This window comes from Crocodylus siamensis, chromosome 3, assembly GCF_052110815.1.
Source record: "Crocodylus siamensis isolate JL-2025a chromosome 3, ASM5211081v1, whole genome shotgun sequence".
Lineage (NCBI taxonomy): Eukaryota > Metazoa > Chordata > Crocodylia > Crocodylidae > Crocodylus > Crocodylus siamensis.
In genome coordinates this window covers 175,527,479-175,549,291 of record NC_143397.1, presented here as the reverse complement: position 1 = coordinate 175,549,291, position 21,813 = coordinate 175,527,479, and the positions used below count along the sequence as shown (strand labels likewise).

Sequence of the window (21,813 nt, the reverse complement as noted above, 5' to 3'; positions counted from 1 at the left end):
TAGTCTTTTTGAAGTTACTACAGTACATGCTTGAAGAACAGAGCCCTAACACTGTGAGGACTTGATTCATAGTCGCTCTGACCCTGGTGTGGCTTTTTACATCAGTTCAAACTGGGCGCGTCTACATGTTCATTAATGAGCTGTAATTACGGCACAAAGTTTAGTACCTGTAATGACAGGTACTAACTTAATGTGCAGTAATTGGTGCTACTGCTCATTAACACAGATTAATGGGGGGGGGTTTGTGATTCTACTGTGCATTAAATTAAAGCTACTGCACATTAGCCCATTAGTACATGCTTTGCCCGCTGCACTAATGTGCAGTAGAATTAGTCTTCTGCACATTAAGCATCTCATGTAGACACACCTAGTGAGTACAACATACTAGAGAATGCTGAACTGCATTAATTGCATCCGAATTTTTCAGTTATGCAGAGAAAATCTATTGACTGTAAGCTGTATTATGTAACTGTTACTGCTGCACACTTCTACAGCAATACCTGTACAGCCTTTTCATTCGTGGTTAAATTTGCAACGATTTAGCTCTTGGAATTGCTATAAGAGTACCAAGAGGTAATAGTTACAGGGTGACAGCTGATGTCCCATAGTGGTAACTTCTCCATTCCTTTTGAGGGGTTAAAAAGTTACTTCTGTCCATGCCCAGAGATTGCATTTTAAAGTGTTTTGATAACATAAGGGAATTTAAAGAGGTATTTTTTCAAGCTGTCACAAACAGCAAGTCTTCCTGATTAAAAAGGAGTGAGAACTTTTAGAGAATGTTAAGTAACGGAAAGAAACTGGACTTCAGAAACAACATGTGACCATGTGCCATAGACAGGAATGTAGATGTTAGGCACTTCCCTGTATTATTATTCTGATTTGGTAATATTTTCACCCACTTTGCACTCATTTTTTTCACTAGTTAAATTATCTGTACAAGACAAAATAATCACTGAAAGGGTCCTATCTTCTTATTCCTTCTTTATAAAAATACATACAAAAATATCCATCACTTGATCATGGAATTTTGTTGAACATGCCTTGGTCCTGTCAAAATGCTTGATTAATAGGAGGAGCAGTGTTATAAACAGGGTAAAAGTATGCTTTAGCAGCACTGTAGCAAGGGCAGTGCCAGTGGGCAGACACCCATTATCTTCACATAAGATAGTACCAAATTAAATGGAAGTAATGTTACATAGTAGGGGTGTGCTAAGCGGGCTATATTTGATTCAGATTCGTATTCAGCTCGATTTGGGGGACAGTGATTTGATTCACTGATTCAGATCACTATCCTGATTTGATTTGGCCAAATCCGAATCTAAAGATTCAATTCTGATTCAGAGAATCAGTGATTTGGGTATAGACACAGCTTTATATGTTTTTTCTACATACCTCAAGGTACCAGGCACAGGTCATGAATGCTGAGATGGTGGGGCAGATGGAGCATCCCACAGGAGCGTGGGGGTCTCCCCCGGCATGCTCAGGAATGGATGACCCTCCCCACACAGCAACTGGTTGGTGATCAGCCATGGGGTGGGGGGACCCTGAGTGCCCCCCCCAGACCCAGGAGGCACCAGTCACCGAGCTAGGGTGTGGAGGGTCCCCCGCATGCTCTAGGGTGGGCCTGAAAATGGACCGGAAGTGCTTCTGGTCCACTTCCAGGCCCACCACTGAGCGCATTGGGGACCACCCCACACACACACACACACACTCCCATGGGACACTCCATCCACCCCAGCATCTCAGCGTTCACAAACTGCCTGGTACCTTGGGGTTTGTAGAAAAAACATATAAAGCTGTGTCTGTGTCCGAATCAACGAGTCTCTCTGAATCTCTCTGAATCAATTTGGAGGCTTCTGATTTGATTCAGAGAGATCAGTGGATCTCCTGGTTTGATTCAGATTCATAGATTCGGCACCGAATTGGGCCAAATCTCTTTTGAATCAAAACAGTGACTGAAGCATCAGACATCCCTATTACATAGTAGCACCTAGGGGGGCACTCTGCATAACTAGGCACCAAAGTGCCTCACTATGGCTCTGTGCTTTAGACCAGTAAGGGCCACCCTTTTTGGCAGGAATGCCACAACTTGAGCTCTGCCTCCTCTGCAAGTGCCGTTCTAATCCCTGTCTCTTTATCAATCCACTGCTCTGCTTTCTGCTCCCTCCTTGATCTATCACTGTATTGCCTGCTCCCTCCCCAATCTGCCATGTGATAAACAGAGGTTGCCCATGCCACTTGTGGCACAGGTTCCCCAGGTTGGCCACCCCTGCTTTAAAGAACCTGGTTCCAGAAGCATTTTCCTGGGACAGACAGACTCCCAGGGGGTAAAATCTAACTTTGGGGGAAAGAGACATTTTTGAGGATCAAAAAGTATCATAGAGCAAGGAATCTTTCCTGCAGTACTATTTGTGAGTATAGAATACTTGGTGTTGCTAAACCTCTTTTATTCAAGTTAATCCACAGGAAACATACATTTGTAAAGAAAAGTAGATAAGGATAATTTACTAAGCCTGTCTTTATTGTCAAATCTTTTAATTCCCCCAAAAATAGCTTCCCTCTAAAGTGTTCTAATCACTCAAATCTATGATAATAATGAAGACACTTCTCAAACATCTAGATGTATTTCCAAATGACTGCAAAAAAGTATTTGTATTTGCTTTTTGCTTGCTCAGAAATACACTGAGAATACGGTACAGATGGACGTGCTTTTCTTTGATATTATAATCAGTAATTCAGTTAAGAGATTATATCATCACTCTAACTATAAGGATAATAGGACACTGAGCATTCTTTTCTGATTGGTACCTTTCAAGGTACTGGAACGTCTTTGATTTCAGCTCTACTGCTGTTAAACTAGAGTAACTCTATTGTCTTTGGTTGTTTGATGCTTATCTCAACCAGGTTTAATGTAACCAAAAAAATTCCCTCATTCTCATGGAAAAAAAGGTAATTTATTGTCCTATTTAAATGCAATACAACTCAATATATCACCAAATGCATTATCAAGCTTTCACTTTAAAAATAACATGAAGAAAAGTGTGTAAGAGATCAGCATTTCACTATAATCCAAAATGTTACTTTGAAAATGCCAGTGAAAGAAGTATGCTGTTCAGAGTACTTACTGATACAAGTTTTCAACATTTTTCGCATCGCATACTTCAGCATGACCATAGCAAACACATCGTCCACCCACACTGATGTCTTTTATGCTGTAATAATACTATGAAACAAAAATGAGAAGTATATATGCATGTATGATGGGCATTATAATAACAGCAGAAAGATACTATTGTCTCATTAAAGTTTGATTATCAGACTATTAAACACATGTATTCACACAGGTCCCAATTCAGTTAGCCAAAGGTCAAACTCCTGTTGACATCTGTTTTGAAAGAGCAGATCCATCAGACTGAAACCAAACCAATTATTACTTGGGTAAGTATTATCCACTAACCAGCAACAACACACAGGGGTACTTCGTTTTTCCCCATGTTGCCCTGCTCATGCATCTTGAAGTAGTTCTGCACTGCAATATAAACGTGCAACTATAGCCTCTGTAGACTTACATGAGTTAGTTTTTAACTAGTTAATGCAAGCCCTGATAGTGGAATAGCAGCAGAGGCATGATGTTTACCCAGAGCCCCAAGCAGCCTTGTGGAGCTTGTAGTGAAGCCTGTACTGTAACAGCTCCACTGCTATCAGCTAGTTCAAAGCTAGGTCAGGTGCATCTCAGTGAGCAATATTTGTGCTTGGGAATGGCCACGCTACTAATTCAATCTCCATTCCCATCTACGATGACCTTTCTGACATGCTAACAAGGGTACCAGTTGTAATGATGACATGATATGACCTCAAGCAATCAAACTGAGACTCCCCAGCTGACTTACCATAACTTCTGACATGACCTAGATGTGAACTAATGATCTAGAGTGAGAAAACTTCATACCTTATCACCACACCTTGCAACCATCTCTATCTACCGCAGATAAAATTTAATCATTTGGCGTGACTCACTGACTATTTATAGTAACCTGTGTGTATGTTTAAGAAACTTAAGAGTAGTTTCCCCACCCCAGTCATGCTCTGCTTGGTAGATGGGAGTGCCGAAGAAAGCCAATTGCAAATTTGTGTCCCTCAAATACTTGGCTCCTGGCCAAGTTGGAGAGGCAGTTCTACCTTACATCAATGGAAGGTCAGGAATATCAGAGTTTTCCTCCACCAGGCCCACTCCCCTTGCCCACACCACCCACAGAATGTCCATTCCCTCTCCAGACAGGAGGAGAATTGGCTGAACAGCGCCTCCCTGTAGAGGAAGACTTCTCTGCTGGCCATCGCCAGCTGTTTTAAGACTACTTTGCATTGTGTGGATGGGATAAATTGACCTTAGCAGACTGGAGAATCTGGTCCATATTATTTTTTAACTTTTTGGACTGGCTCTTTTTGGACATATGCATTCATGTCTAATTGTGCTGACTGTTTATTATCATTCTCCACATTTAAAATGTATGATCTGGTTGTCTTTGTCACAGTTAAAAATGGTTACTGCCCCCTTCTCCAACAGTATGTGACATTGTGTTAATGCCATAGTAAGCAAATGTATTTACTTCTACGTTTTTCCAGAAGGCCATTTGGAGGATTAAACTGTATTAATTTGGAGGATTAAATTGTATAGGACTGTGCTATGTCCAACTGTAAAAATTCAGAAACATCATTGCCTATAGTAAAGATAATTCCCAACATTATGAAATCAGCTCATAAATTGAAGAAGCATGGGCATTACTTGGATAGAGCAGAAAGCTGGGTTTAAAGCAAGCTTCTGCTGTGACTGTGGTAGGTCAGGGAAGTGGGGCTATGCTGACCACTGGAAACTGGGGCAGGAGGTGACAGAAGTCGGGGAGTGAAGTCTTACCTGCTCCTAGATCTCCACATACTGAAGGTAGTCACTACTGCTGTAACAGCATATGCTCCATCAGCAGCAGCCCCATGGTGCAGGATCTTTAGGACCTGCTCATGGTGCCATTTGCTCCTCCTAGGCCCAAGATATGATATTGGGTACAGGGCTGTGTCTGCACTAGCAAAGGTTTACTGAGGTGGGGAGCAGGGGGAAGCATTATTTCACTCTTCCCACTTATCTGGGTAATGTGGGGCCTCTGCAGAACATGCTTGGAAATCTGGTGGTCTCACCAGACGACAAAGCTAATCTATTTAACAATTTCTTTGCCTCCATCTTTATGAGCAGGTCATCCCCCCCACTGGGCTCCCCAATGGTCCCAGGGGAGGCACAGCCAGGCCCAGGGTCAGAGAGGACCTAGTCAGGGAACTTCTGGTGGGACTGGACATATTCAAATCAGCAGGTCCTGATGATCTTTGCCCCAGAGTGCTGAGGGAATTAGCAAAGTCATAGTGGGACCCCTGGCACAGCTTCACGAGCACTCATGAGGTGCCAGAGGACTGGAAAAGGGCCAATGTGGTCCCCATTTTCAAAAAAGGGAGGAAGGAGGACCCAGGAAATTATAGGCCTGTTAGTCTTACCGTGGTCCTGGGGAAGCTCTTTGAGAAAATTATCCAGGTGCACATATGCAAGGGGCAAGCAAGGGAGGTTATGCTTAAAGGCAACCAACATGGGTTCCTTAGAGGCAGGTCCTGTCAGACCAACTCGGTGGCTTTCTATGACCAGGTCACAAAATCCTTGGATGCAGGTGTTGCAGTGGACATCATCTTTCTGGACTTTCGGAAGGCCTTTGACACTGTCTCTCACCCCGTTCTCATTAAAAAATTAGGAAATTGTGGTGTCGATGCCTACACAGTCAGATGGGTTGCCAATTGGCTGGAGGGCTGCACCCAGAGAGTGGTGGTGGACAGGCCATTTTTGACCTGGAGGGATGTGGACAGTGGGGGGCCTCCAGGGCTCAGTCCTCGGGCCCGCACTGTTCAACATCTTCATCAGCGACTTGGACGAGGGGGTGAAAAGCACCTTGTTCAAATTCGCAGATGACACTAAGATGTGGGGTGAAATGGGCGTGCTAGAAGGGAGGGACAGGCTGCAATTGGATCCGGACAAGTTACAGGGGTGGGCAGATGAGAATAAGATGGGATTCAATACTGACAAGTGCAGGGTACTGCATCTAGGGAGAGAGAACAAGCAGCATACCTACAGGCTGGGGAACTCCCTTCTTGTCAGCACAGAGGCAGAAGAGGATCTTGGAGTCATTATAGATTCCAAGATGAACATGGGCTGGCAGTGTGGGAACACAGTCAGGAAGGCCAACCGCACCTTGTCATGCATCCACAGATGCATCATGAACAGGTCCAAGGAGTTGATCCTCGCCCTCTATATGGCATTGGTCAGGCTGCAGTTGGAGTACTGTGTTCAGTTCTGGGCGCCGCACTTCAGGAGGGATGTGGACAACATGGAGAGGGTCCAGAGGAGGGCCACTAGCATGATCAGGGGGCAGCAGGGCAGGCCCTACGAGGACAGGCTATGAGACCTGAACCTTTTCAGCCTCCACAAGAGAAGGCTGAACAGGGATTTGGTGGCCATCTATAAACTGGTCAAGGGGGACCAGCAGACAATGGGAGAGTCCCTGTTCCCCCGAGCACTACTGGGAGTAACAAGGAATAATGGCCAAAAGTTGACCAAGAGTAGGTTCAGGCTAGATATCAGGAGGCACTAATTCAATCATTGTGACTAGGATCTGGAACCAACTTCCAAGGGAAGTGGTGCTCACTCCTACCCTGGGGGTCTTCAAAAGGAGGCTAGATAATCACCTAGCCAGGGTCATTTGACCCCAGCGTTCTTTTCTGACCATGGCAGGGAGTCGGACTAGATGATCTGCTCAGGTCCCTTCTAACCCCACCAACTATGAAACTCTGAAACTATCCCCCAGATATACTGCTAGATGTGTGGTTGTGCCTACCCAGATCTCATGGCTGGGCAGCACAGGGCTGCACCCACTATAGTAAAGACTATTGGAGTGGGAGAAGGGTATTCTGGTACCCCCTCATAGTTGGCACCTGGGGTTTGTGCCTCACTTGCCCTCCCACTCAGTTCTTCTACTGTCTGGGTTGATTTTAATTTATCCACATGCCAAGTTTATCACAATGGCCTTTCACCGCAATGCTGAAGTACTGTTGTCTATCGAGCGCACTGGAGATGAAAACGTTGGCTCTTGGTGTCAGCTGTTTAACCAAACACATTACCTTTCATTTACCTATCATATGTCCTATGACTAGCTAATGAGACGGAGCTTCTTACGCTGAAGCTATGCTACTCACCAAATATCATAAGTGCTCCATTTGTTTTAGCCTATAAGTAATAGCTTGAGGCAAAATCTTACAGATGCACTTAAGTCAATAAGCTTACTTAATGTGTGCTGGAATTGTTTAATTTTTTTCCTGAAGAAGCCTACAAAGAGTTTATACTGTTCCTTAGCCGATAGGAGGGCTGATCCCCCAAATGTTACAGCAATATAAGTTTAGATAAATAAATTAAAAAAAAATAATGACCACATGGAACCAGGAGAATTGTAATTCATAGAGATTCCTTTGAACTGTTGTACCTTGTTTCCCCACAAAAAATGGAAGAGGCTTTTTCTTCCAAGGCCTACAAGAAAGTCCTATAATCTCACCTAACCCATGGAGGGTTGCTGATGCACTGGAATGGCAGTTCAGTGTCTCTGCAGAACTCTATGGGCCTTTATAAATGCCCTTTTGCACCACTTTAATGGTGTTGCTTTTTGCATGGTCAGCGACATATTCCACTTTTAATGACTTCATAACGTAGCAAGATAAAACACCCTTGAGGTGTTTTAGTTTGCTACCTTACAAAGTGCAACAGTGCACTGGGCACTGGAAACTGACATGCCCGGGACTTGGCAGGCTTCCAGCACCCCATGCATCATCCTCACAGACATTTCCTGCCACTGTGTGACCTGGCTGCAGCTCATGCAAGCAAAGCCGACTGAAGAAAAAAAACGTGGCAAAGAGCCTGATCTTTTTTTTCTCCTGGAGCCTGACTGCCTGCCTGAGCTGCATGGGGGTCTAGTGCTTCCCTCTGCAGCTGTGGTGCTGGGCTGGGTGCCAGTGATGGGTACGGCCTGGGGGGTGCAGCCGTCACCACAGAGAGAAGCACCAGCCTCCCTGCAGCCACAGAAGAAAGCACCAGGTCCCCGCACAGCTCAGAGACTGCTCGGCCCACCCTCAGCTTTCTGTCCTCCACCCCACCCTACCCCGCCATCAGAAAGGCAGGTAATGATTGAGCCCCTACCCTTACGTATATGCCATGAGGGTTTCATAGTTGGTAGGGTCGGCAGGGACCTGAGCAGATCATCAAGTCTGACCCCCTGCCATGGCAGGAAAAAGTATTGGGGTCGAACGACCCCAGCAAGGTGTTTGTCTAGCCTCCTCTTAAAGACCCCCAGGGTAGCAGCCAGCACCACTTTGCTTGCAAGTTGGTTGCAGATCCTAGCCGCCCTGACAGTAAAGTAGCGCTTCCTGATATCTAGTTTGAATCTACCCTCTACCAGTTTGTGACTTATTTCTAGCCACTCCTGCCAGTGCTTGGGGGAACAGGGACTCCCCCAGTGCCTGCTGGTCCCCTCTGACTAGTTTGTAACAGGCCACTAGATCCCCCCTCAGCCTTCTCTTCTGGAGGCTGAACAGGTTCAGGTCCCATAGCCTGTCCTCATAGGGCCTGCCCTGCTGCCCCCTGATCATGAGAGTGGCCCTCCTCTGGACCCTCTCCATGTTGTCCACATCCCTCTTGAAGTGTGGCACCCAGAACTGGATGCAGTACTCCAACTGCAGCCTGACCAGTGTCACCTAGAGGGGGAGGATCACCTTCTTGGACCGGCTCAGGATGCATCTGTGGATGCATGATAAGGTGCGGTTGGCCTTCCTGACTACATCCCCACACTGCCAGCCCATGTTCATCTTGGCATCAACAGTGATTCCAAAATCCTTTTCTGTCTCTGCACTGACGAGAAGGGAGTTCCCCAGCCTGTAGGTATGCTGCTGGTTCTTCCTCCCCAGGTGCAGTACCCTGCACTTGTCAATGTTGAATCCCATCTTATTCTCATCTGCCCACCCCTGTAATCTGTCCAGGTCTGATTGCAGCCTGTCCCTCCCTTCTAGTGTGCCCACATCCCCCCACATCTTAGTGTCATCAGCAAATTTGAACAGGGTGCTTTTTACCTCCTTTGTCCAAGTCACTGAAGAAGATGTTGAACAGCGCGGGCCTGAGGACCAAGCCCTGTGGAACCCCACTGCCCACAACCCTCCAGGTCGAAAATGGCTCAGCCACCACCACTCTTTGGGTGCGGCCCTCCAGCCAGTTGGAGACACATTTGACTGTGTGGGTGTCAACACCACAGTCCCCCAGTTTCGTAATGAGAATGGGGTGAGAGACAGTGTCAAAGGCCTTCCGAAAGTCCAGAAAGACTACGTCCACTGCTACCCCTGCGTCTAAGGATTTTGTGACCTAGCCATAGAAGGCCACCAAGTTGGTCTGACAGGACCTGCCTCTAATGAACCCTTGTTGGTTGCCCCAAAGCATAACCTCCCCTGCTGGCGCCTCATGGACATGCGCCAGGATAATTCTCTCAAAAAGCTTGCCCAGGATCGAGGTAAGACTAACTGGCCTATAGTTTCCTGGGTCCTCCTTCCTCCCTTTTTTGAAGATGGGAACCACATTGCCCCTCTTCCAGTCCTCTGGCACCACACTAGAGCACCACGAGTGCTCATACAGCCATGCCACAGGTCCCGCAATGACCTCTGCTAATTTCCTCAGCACGCTGGGGTGGAGCTCGTCAGGACCAGCTGATTTAAACACATCCAGTCCCTCCAGAAGTTCCCTGATTAGGTCCTCACTGCCCCTTGGCCTGGGTGCACCTCCCCTGGGGTCTGCAGGGGTCCCAGTGGGGGGACTGATCTGGTCTCTGCTCAGGAAAATGGAGGCAAAGAAATTGTTAAATAGATTAGCTTTGTCATCTGGTGTGATGACCAGATTTCCTAGCGTGTCTTGCCCCACGTTACCTAGTACCTTCTTTCTGCCCCGTATATATTAAAAAAAGGACTACTTGTTGTCCTTCATCCAGGTAGCTAGTCCCAGTTCCATCTCCGCCTTGGTCTTCCTGACTGCTCCCCTGCTGCCCTGAGCATAATCCTCCCTGGTGATGGCCCCTCCCTCTCATTGGGTGTGCACCTCCCTTTTAGCTAGGAGACGTTCCCAAATGATTTTGGTAAGCCATGGAGGCTTTTGTGCCCTCTTGCCCCAGTTCAGTTTAAGTCCCCCTAAATTGAAGTGGTGTTTTTAAAAATCCACTGTTTCAATTTAGGGAGAACTAAACGGAATTAAACCCCCATGGCATGTACAAGCAGCCCACTTGACTCCCTTTCCTTCAGAAAGGACTGTGGACCCATAGACTCCCTACTAGTGATTTCCTTGAAGCCCCTCTTTACTATAAATAATAGAGGAAAAACAGATTAAAATAGTATTGGTATAGTCCAGGTTATCTTCTGCTGTAATATGCTTACAGGTTTAAGGAGAAAGATATTTCTCCCTACAGCCCATTTCATTTTGCATAATGCCCTGCTCTGCAACCCCATCATATGCAAATCTTCCCTGCCCTTTTCAGTGTCTCTCAATTCTGATTCACTCCAGCTACTTTTCTTTTACAAGCAGACCTGGAAAGAGTCATTGGCATGAGCATACCAGTTTTTGGCGGTTACTGTTGTGCAAATCTGAAAAGTTCAAGTTATTTTATTCATTATAACACGTTGAAGACAGCTGTTTAATATCTGTCTGTGAAAAAGCTACTCACTCTGCGGGTAACGGTGGGGTCTTGTTGAGCTTTGGATATCAAGTGTCCAAGAAGTGTATTGGTTCTAAGAAAATGCAAGCGGATGTTTGTTGCCTTGGTAAATTCTCTAAGAGTAGGAGAGTAAGTGAAGTTTTTTGCTCCTGGACGGCCATTTATCAAGGACACCACAATCTGATAAAACACCAAATATTTTTCATCAGAATACATCAAACATTATTAGCAATGGGCCCACAGCCAAATTATTTGTGGCGCTCCAAAAATTTACTATTTTGTCTAATTATATCTAGAGCAACAACAGTCACATTGTTCCATTAAAAATGTTCTGGTGATATCTATATTGAAACTTGGATATTTAAATAAATTCTCAGTGATCCAAGATATGATTGAACACTTATTACATGATAAACTACATTATACATTTATATAAACTAAATCATTTTGTTTGAATGGCTTACTTCACAAGCCACTGAAGAGATACATGCTCTTTTACAGAAAAGATCAGTCATAGTCAGTTATTAATTCCATTGCTAAGAGCCCATGATGTCAGTATGAGCTTTCCCCACATCAGAACTTGAAGTGCTGGCCCCTACTCAGGACATACATTTTTAGGTTAAGACATAAATATTTCTGGAAAAAATTAGTGTTAGTAGGTCCAATGCCTGGTGGTATGCTAATGATCTTTTCAAAGAAAGTACATTATGTTGCTTTAGAATTCCTTACATATGGAAGCAGGTTTATCTACTAACCCAAATCAAGTGCTTCCACACTCTTCTTAAGAAAAAGGAACTGATTACAGCAGCCCAGCAGTCATGAGCATGCAACTGAGTAAAAGTTTGTTTATTTATTTATAACTGAATGGACTTCATATTCAGGTTTCCAACTGGCTATTATAAACTATAACTACATAATACTGGAATGCTGAAGTTCCCAATTACTACACAACTCCTTTAGGGAAAATCATAGCATGTAATAAAGAATAGTGCCAACAAATATCTAAAGAAATTATTTTTATAATGTGGTTTGGATCACTACAGAAATGTTAACTGAAAACACTATTGTAAATCTAAACTGGAACAGTAAGTTCCAAACCCTCCAAACTTTAAAGAAGTTTAGCAGCTTCATCAAAAGAATCTCTATGCAATGACCAGGGATTCTGGTTTTCAGTTTCCCATGGAAAAATAGAGTAAACAGCAGATTCTACCTTTTGTCAGAGGCAAATGCAGATTAATTATTTTACCAGAGAAACCCGAGGACTTTCCAGTTTTGCAATAAGCTCCCTGCAGGCTGGCAGAGTTTCAGCCTACATGGAGCAGGGACGGGGCAGGAGGAGGGCAGTGAAACAAGGGCACCATATGCATCTACGATGCACATGGCCTCAGGCAGTGAGAGCAGCTTCTGCAGGTAAGTGGCAGTGGGGGGGAGGGAAAGAGGGGAATTAATGCCCCCATTGGGAGGGAGCTGGGTAGGGCTGGGGCTGGGGCTGCTGCCCAGCCGAGTGGGGGGGTGGGGGGGTGGCACTTGGGGCCCAGGGCTGCAGGGCCCCAGCAGGGAGCAGAACAGGCCCCCAGGGTGGCAGTGGGATGGGGCTGGCTCCCTGCATGGTGTGCACTCCTGAAGTGGGCAGGGGGGACCTGCACCCCCCAGATCTGTGTGCGGAGCAGGCATGGCCTGCAGGCATGGGCTCCCACCCTGCTGCCCTCTCCCAGGGCCTCTGAAGCCCAGTGGGTGCGACCTAGCATCGTAGAGCACAGCGGGGCTGCACGGAAAAACTGCTCGCTGCTGCGAGCTCCGCGCTACCCTGGCAACGCGCCTCCTACTTTGAGGGGCACAACCCCACACCAGTGCCCCCTCTGCAGCTCCACTTGCAGGAGGCGTGGCGCCAGGGCAGCATGGAGCTCACAGCGGCAAGCAGCTTCTCTGCACGGCCCCACTGTTCCCTGCCATGCCGGGCTGCACTCCCTGGCTGCAGAGGACCCAGGGGAGGGCAGCAGGACAGAAGCCTGTGCCCACACCTGCCCGGGTCCCCTCTGCCCCCCTCAGGAGTGTGCGCTGTGGCAGGGAGTCAGCCTCCCTCCCCCTGCAGCAGAGGGGAGCAGAAGTAGGGGGCTGAGGACTCGGGTCTGTAGCCCTGGCAGCTGGAGGCCCCCTCCAGCCAAGCTAGAGAAGCAGGGGCTGTGGGTGGGGGGCAAGGGGAACCAGCAAAGCTGTAGGGGGGAATGAGAGGCATAAGCAGGGCTGGGCGGGGGGCTATGGGAAGCCTTTAATTTTAATAACAGATTTTGGGGGCTTTATTATGAAATTGTGATTTTTTTTATCAGACAATTTGTGACGTTATATCATGGAAAACCAGGATCCCTGGTAATGACTTAATCCATGAAAAACAAATTCCAACAACCATTAATATCAAGGAAGTTTGCATTTATATTTGACATAATGTTTAACTGGAGATAAACCTATATGAGAAAACGTTATACACACAGCCCCTCACCCACAATAGTTCCAGGCAAAATAAAAATATATGTTTCTCACCGCTAAGGAGCCGCTTGATACAACCAACGAAATACAATCTGCACTAGTTTTTACAGACACTACATTGTTGTGTACACTTATAGCCTTTTTAAATATCTTTCTAACAATAGAAGGTATTTCTCCTGAAATGTCAATGCATCACTCTATAACCTTTATTTTCATAAGTAAGTCTCAAACAATTGGGCCCATTACATTCAGTGTGGCAATTCAAAGATAGGCCAAAATTCTAAGACTCTTATAAGGCCCCTACCCATAGTCCAGAAGCTAAATGAGTTGACTAATTTATAGGTTCTTAGCACTCATTCTTCTCTCAGATAGCAATGCAAGTGTAGACTTCTCAGCATATTCTATATGAATCAGGCCATTGCCATAACTGCCTAAGGATTTACAAATTTAATTTTAAGCACCCAGGTTTGTAAACTGACTGAAAATTGTACCTTTTAATCAAAGCCATTAAGTTTTCATGCTAAGCTACCCATATATAATGCTGTTCATTTTCATCCGTTTCTAAATAGCATTTACCTCCCCATTTTCAAGAGGTACAATCCGAGAATACTCCGTAGTGCAAAGGACATCATCATCCCTCCTAATAGGAGCATTGGCTTCCTTTCCAAAATGTTCCAAACAGTCTGCTTTTGAATCTAGTAAAGTAAGAATTTGATTTTCTGACATATTGAAATATTTACTTACATTTATATTTTTTATTTTACACACAATATTTTATATTGTTTTCACATAAATTGACAAAGAATTGTCCCCTCATGGTTTCAAATTAAGTATCCCACTAAATCAAATTATGTCAATGCTCACTTATCTCTTTATGCAAACAGAAATATTATTATAGAAAAATGCTGACAATATTAGAAATAGGTGAATAGGTAAATAGGTGGGATAGGAAGTAATTCGTCCTATCCCAAAAGTTGTTGATAATGTCCTGGCAACAGTTTTGAAATATCACTGAAAATATGGCTTTTTTCAAGGTGGATTGCTTGTATTTTGGTTTAGTTTTGTATAGGGATGAAAGGCACCATTATAATATACAAAAGACATGAACAAATTGAAAAAGACAAATACTGAGGTCAGGTTTACATTTCCACAGTATCAAAGTACATTTTAATGATGTGATCAACACCAATTTAAATCAGAAGCTGTATTGTCAAGTTACTTTGGCCTGCTTTGAAAATGGATCCTGTCAAAGATTTCTCTCTGAAGAGAGGACACCTTCAAGAATAGTTCTTCTGATGGCTCTCCAAGTGAAAGTTACTCTACCGTCCTTTATTAAAAAATCTTGGAACAAATTTCATCAAAAAGATTCTAAATTTTTCAACTACAAATTTTGCTTATGCACAACCTCTCACTCATCATCTTGAAAACAAAAGGCCTTAGAACAAGGGATCAACTCAGGAATATTTCCAAACATATCTCAGATCACTGTACTTCATTACAGCTGAAACCTTTAGAGAAGTCTGTTGGTGATTTTGCTGTGATTATGTAAAACACAGCTTTGTCCTATAAAAGTGCAGTGATTAAAGAAAATACTCACAAGCAAAATACTGCCAAGGTATGTAAGTTCCTCCAAAATCCACTGATCTTTCCAACACCCAGAGATCTGGGCGAGGAGAATTTGCAAACTTGATAAGGATATATGCAACTTGGAAGAGCTAGGAACAAAACATGTAAATATTAAACACAGCTGAAAGCAAGAAACAGAAATTGTTAAATTCTGTAAAATTGGATAGGTAAGAACTAATGTTAAGTAGGAGTTTTCCTTTGTAGAGAAGAAGCAAGTTTATGCTTTCCTGTTCAGTTCCCATGAAAAAAGGCTTGATTCTTAGATGGTGACTTCCAGGGAGCTATATCAACCTACATCACTTATAGCCCACTACATTTAGATAGAAGCTGCAATGTGACTGCTAAATGCCCTCTCTTCCATACCAAAATAATTCAATCTAGCATGTGATTAACTACTTAGATGTGTTACGAGTAGTGGTATTCAACGTTGAAAAACTGCATGGTCGATTCATCGCTATCGACAGTCACAATATAACAAAGCATGGAGCAGCATCCTGCTGCAATAACTATGTCATCCCAACTTAACTTCATCATAATGTAGTCAAGCAAAATCACAATGAAATCAGTAAAATTCAGTGTAAAAACAGCACATTGAGCCAGATACTGCCATGAAATAAAGACAATCTGATAATGACACGTCTTCTGTTCTTCCCCAATGCACTCTTATGATCAACATTCTATTTACTTACTCTGAGACCAAGACCAAGCTTGAAGAGGTTTGTCTCTTGAAGGGTCTTGAAGAGTCAGGTGTGAAACTCCCCAAGCTTCAAAGATTCTCACGCATCTTTTTAGCCAGAGATTGTACAGTTAGACCACAAAAGACTAGAAAGGAGGGATATACTCAGCACCCAAACATCATACCAACCCCCCCCCACCCCACACACACACACACACACACACACACACACAGACACAAGAAATTAAAGGAATTCAAAGGAAAGAAACCCTACTGCAAGTAATTTAAATATTGTGAAGCAATTCTGGGGAAAGTCAACAGTCATGGAACTTCAACAATGTCAAGTTCCAAGAAATTCACACTATACAAAAGGTTGAGCACGATTTATATCCTGGGGCTGTCTTCATTTATCTCAAAGGTTAATTTAAAATATAAACATAAAACACTTCATACAGTGGATATAAGTATCATCAATAAAGTGGCAATCAAAAAATTAAGGTTTGTGGTCTTCTATGAAGGAAAATGCTATTTAAATGTACAAGAGGTGATCAAAAAGTTCTAAGACTTAGCCTTTATTTTAAAGAATAGTGTACAAACAACATTTTTATGAGCTGTCCCCTTCAAAGGAATCTCCCCCAGATGATATGCACTTGTCCCAACGTTCCTGCCACTTTCAGAAGCAACACTGGAAGTCTTCAACTGTGAGTTTTTTGAGTTCCGCTTTCACATTCTTATGGATGGCTGCAATGTCATCAAATCTCCTCCCACTCTCCTCTTCTCTAAACTAAATATGCCCATTCCCTCACTCTTTCCTCACAATTCATGTCCCCCAACCCCCTCACCATTTTTGTCACCCTCCACTAGACTCTCTCCAATTTGTCCACATCCATTTTGTAATGGGGGCCCAAAAGTGAACACAGTACTCCAGGTGGAGTGGTGGCCTCACCATGCTGAATAGAGGGGAATTATCACTTCCCTTGACCTGCTAGTAACACACCTACCAACGCAGCCCAGGATGCTGTTAGCTTTCTTGGCAACTAGGGCACACTGCTGGTTCATATTCAGCTTATCGTCCACTGTAACCCACACATCCCTTTCAGCTTCATTTTGATTTTTGGGAACAGAAAAAAATCACATGGGGCACGGTCAGGTGAATACGGAGGGTGTGGTATCACAAGAATGGTTTTTTCAGCCAAAAATTCTTGAATGGAGACAGCAGTGTGTGTAGGAGCGTTGTCATGGTCCAGAAACCATTGACGATTTTCACGCAGCTCGCGGCAGTTTCTTCTAACTTTATCCCTCGATCGAATCAAAACCTCTTTATAAAAGGCCTGATTGTTTGACCACTTGGTACAAATTCCTGATGAACAATACCCCGAACATCAAGTTTTAGAACTTTTTGATCAAATCACTTACATAAATAAAGCTCATTACCACATACATACAATAGCATTGCAGCCAAATGCACCATCAAGTGCTCTCTACACCAAATCAGAGTGGATGAATAAGAAGTGTACAAACCAGAATAGAAACATGTTGCATATTTTGCACACGTGTAAATGAGTGTACAAATAGTAAGGCAAAGGAGAATCAGACCTTACACCACGCAGAATAATTAGCAGTCATGGAAGATGCCATTTCCATCATAATGATAATGAGAGCTTGGAACAAAAGCACAAACCCAAGTAGTGCCTGGAATCCCTATTGGAAAATCTCTTGCTTTCCCATGAAATATGGTAAAATCTGCTCTTTACATTTTGAAAATTTAAAATGCACTTTAACCAATCTTTTAATTTTCATTTAAAAAACTGAATTCATTCTTGAGATTACTTTGAAAACCACCTGCTTTTCTCATTCATTCAAATGATGAACTGCATTTGTCATTTCCCTAGCTATATCATCAGTCTAAACTTCCTGCACAGAACTGACAGCATGGCAGCTCTAAGTAAAATGAAATGCTGCAGTGCATTCACAATGAAATAAGGCTTAAATTCAGCAAGGGCTATAAGTACATAGAATCACAGAAAGTTAGGGTTAGAAGGGACCTCAGGAGGTCATCCAGTCCAACCTCCTGCTCAAAGTAGGACCATCCCCAACAAGATCATCCCAGCCAAAGCTTTGTCTAGCTGGGTTTTGAAAACCTCCAAGGATGGGGCTTCCACCACCTCTCTGGGTAACCTATTCCAGTGTTTCACCACCCTCCCAGTGAGAAAGTTTTTCCTAATATCCAATTTAAACCTCATTTACTGCAACTTGACACCATTGCTCCTTGGTCTGTCATCTGCCACCACTGAGAACAGTCTAGCTCCTCTTTCGAACCCCCATTCAGGTAATTGAAGGCTATTAAGTCCCCTCCCACTCTCCTCTTCTCTTAACTAAATATGCCCATTCCCTCACTCTTTCCTCACAATTCATGTCCCCCAACCCCCTCACCATTTTTGTCACCCTCCACTAGACTCTCTCCAATTCGTCCACATCCATTTTGTAATGGGGGCCCAAAAGTGAACACAGTACTCCAGGTGGAGTGGTGGCCTCACCATGCTGAATAGAGGGGAATTATCACTTCCCTTGACCTGCTAGTAACACACCTACCAACGCAGCCCAGGATGCTGTTAGCTTTCTTGGCAACTAGGGCACACTGCTGGTTCATATTCAGCTTATCGTCCACTGTAACCCACACATCCCTTTCTGCAGAGCTGCTGCCAGCCAGTCAGCCCCCAGCCTGTACTGCTGCATGGGACTGTTCTGTCCTAAGTGCCAGACTTTGCCACTTATCCTTGTTGAACTTCATGAGATTTCTTTTGGCCCAATCCTCCAATTTGTCTAGAACACTCTGAATACTAGCCCTACTCTCCAGCATATGTACTGCTCCCCACAGCTTGGTGTCATCTGCAGGTTTGCTGATGGTGCACTCTATGCCATCTCCCAGGTCACTGACAGACATTGAACAAAATCGGCCCCAGGACTGACCCCTGGGGTACTCCACTTGATACCAGCTGTCAACTAGACATTGAGCCATTGATTACTACTCTCTGGGCCTGATGCTCAAGCGAGTCTTCCATCCACCTTACAGTTCATTTATCCAGCCCATACTTCCTTAGCTTGCCTGAAAGAATGCTGTGGGAGAGTGTATCAAAAGCCTTGCTAAAATCAAGGTACACATCCACTTGTCTCCCAGCATCCACAGAGCCAGTCTCATCATAGAAGGCAATCAGGTTGGCCAGGCATGACTTGCCCCTGGTAAATCCATGTTGACTATTCCTAATCATGTTCTTCTCCTCCAAGTGCTTAGAAAAGGATTCCTTGAGGATCTGCTCCATGTTTTTTCCAGGGACTGAAGGAGGCTGACTGGTGTATAGTTCCCTGGATCCTCCTTTTTCTCTTTCTGAAATACTTAATTATGTTTGCCCTTTTCCAATCATCTGGGACCTCTCCTGATCACCTTAAGTTTTCAAAGATGATAGCCAAAGGCTCTTCAATCACTTCAGCCAACTCCCTTAGCACTCTTGGGTACATCCCATCCGGCCCCATAGACTTGTACACATCCAGCTTTTCTAGGTAGTCCCTAGCCTGTTCTTTCACTGCTGGGGGCTGCTCACCTCTTTATTGCCCAGAGTTGCAGTCTGGGAGCTGACCTTGCCTATGAAGACAGGCAAAAAAAGCATTGAGCACTTCAGCCTCAGCTAACCACTGAGCACTTCAGCCTTGGCTAACTTGAAGTCAACAGGACTACTGAAATGCCAAAGTCAAATCTAAATTTCTCTTGGTGCAATCTAAAAATGTTACTTTTGTCCTGGGCCCTGCAATCACAGAGAATAGTCTATCACTATCCTCTGTACAAAAACCCTTCAGGTATTTGAAGACTGCTAGCCACCTCTCCTTCAATCTTCTCTTCTCCAAACTAAAAAGATCCCAGTTTTTCCAACCTTTCCATGTCAGTCATGATTCTGAGACCTCTAATCATTTTTGCTGCTCTCTTCTGGACTCCTTATAATTTGTCCAAAGCTTTCTTGAAACATGGGGGCCAAGACTGGACACAGTACTTCAGGTGAGTCCTCCCTAGTGCTGAATAAAACAGAAGAATCACTTTCCTTGACTGGCAAGTGGCAATTCTATCAATAAAACCCTGTAAGCTAAGCATTGATTTTTTTTTTTTGCAAAAAGGGTACACCATATTGAGATTACAGTGCTTTATTACCCCTAGTTTCAGAAGACCCTTTTCAGAAGTACTGCAGCCTAGCCAGTCATTTCTTCCAGTCATCAGGAGCATTAATAAACTGAGGTGAACCTTTCAAAGAACAAACTGAGAAAATATTGGGACATATTGGAATATACTATTCTGACCATGCCCCCCCGCATTGCCTCTCAACTAAAGAAGAGAATAGCAAGTTTTGTGGTACCATCTTTAAAGCAGCGCGTACAACTATCCCTTGGGGATGGTGCCACGTCCATGCTCCGCGCTTTGACTCAGAAGGTGCTGAAGTGTTTCAGCAATATGAATCATGGAGTGACCCTCACATAGCCAACCATCTGAATGCTCTGCTGAACACTTCCAGGTAAGCCTGTCAGGAATAGGTAACTGAAATACTTGACTTCATCTGACATAGCAAGAAGCACTGGAACTTACTAAAGCAACTTGGAACACCTAGAGTCACTTATTCACTAACCATCTGCGCCAAATCGGGTATTCAGTCACCTTTCATGTGTAGCAAACCTCCAATAGGTAAGGTGTCAAGCAATATGTTCACAATGTATGGTAGCATTTCCACTGGCAGGGCTGTTCTTGGAATTGAGCTGAATCATTCGTGGTCATTGAACTGGGCACACTGCTGAATAATATGATATCTAGGACTGCCAGAGGTATACATGTCTGAAGTTTCTGAAGTAGCTTGACCTGTATGCTCATTTCTGGCTGGCCTTGCTTTTCATTTGTGTTATAAAAGAGGGCAAATTGTTAAAGATCTGGGATCTATCAGTGATCACTTTTCTGCCACAAAATCAAGCTAAGATGAACACTACACAGCAAACTATCAACCAACTATTGACTAATTTCTACACATGCCAAGGTGCTGGTGCATCTCATCTTTCAACACACATCATCAAAAAGGTGATTAACATTTGTGTTCTGGAAAAGCTGGATTTTGTCAAGGCCATAGCACCTGTGGTCAAGTTTTAGTACTGACTACACATATCAAATAGCTTTCAAGAAAAAAACAGAAAGACTGAAGCTGTTATTCTGGCCTTGATAGCTGTTTACAACACAATCTGATATGTTGTTCAAGGTGTTAAGAGTTGGTGGCTGACATTATTGAACTGTTCCTCCTTCAGAGAGAGTTTAGAGCACAAAAGGAGAATACAGCAAGTGCAGGGTAAAGCAAACAAACAGTCTCTTCCACAGGAGTTTGCACTTGTATCTATATTTTTTAAGATTCACAATAATGACCCACTCGCTAACCTACTCACAAAATTCATTTACACAGTTGATATCACTTCAGCACTCAAGCTGGGTCATTTTCTGACCTAGATGCCACCCTGAATGTCAATATGGTTAATCCAAACAAATACTGTAGCAGGTGGCACTTTCAATCAAGTGCAACCAAGACAATGATAAGTGTATTCCATCTTTGCAATACTCCTCCGTACCCAAGAACTGAACCTACCGTTGAACCAGTAATTTCTGACACAACCTAAATAAAAGAGCTGTCAAAGTCAGATAGTAGTCTAGTAATGATCTTTTAAATAAGTTAGCTGGCCCAACACAGGGTGTCACTGCATTAACCTTCTGAAGGTCCATGCTTGCCGTCTGCTATGCAAGTGAAGGTGGATAGCAGCATGGTGCCATTCAGCTACTTGACAGCCAACTATACTTGACCATGTAAGTACTACATCAGGACCCTGGAACCCACTGCTCTACCAATGCAGGTAAGGGCCACCCCCTCAGTGTGCGCCCCCATCCCTCGCCATGGCTGCAGAGCCGGCCACGGAGCTGTGCTCCGGCCACATGCCAGCGTCTCTCTCCTCCTCCCTTGGGCAGGTGGCCAGGTGGCATGTGTGCAGCCCGCACATGGCCCCGCATCGCTTGCCCACAAAGCCCCCCACAGAGGTGCAACCCTGCCCTCACCCCATGGCCCTAGTCCCAGCTGTGCTGTGCCGTTTGGGCTGGCAGCACCACCTGCTCCCTTAGCCCCCAACCATCTTTCCCAGCCCTGCCTC

At 44.4% G+C, this 21,813-nt stretch overlaps 1 protein-coding gene across 1 annotated transcript in view; it reads right to left on the bottom strand.

Moving 5' to 3' along the window:
* Positions 1-21,813, bottom strand: part of LAMA3 (laminin subunit alpha 3) — a 209,840-nt gene that overhangs the window by 154,370 nt on the left and 33,657 nt on the right. Inside the window, exons 3-6 of the mRNA XM_090039823.1 lie at positions 14,896-15,013; positions 13,875-13,993; positions 10,824-10,994; positions 3,126-3,223 (exon numbers count right to left, since the gene is read on the bottom strand). Of these exons, the coding sequence (XP_089895949.1) occupies positions 3,126-3,223; positions 10,824-10,994; positions 13,875-13,993; positions 14,896-15,013 (506 nt within the window). The remainder of the gene's footprint in view (positions 1-3,125; positions 3,224-10,823; positions 10,995-13,874; positions 13,994-14,895; positions 15,014-21,813) is intronic.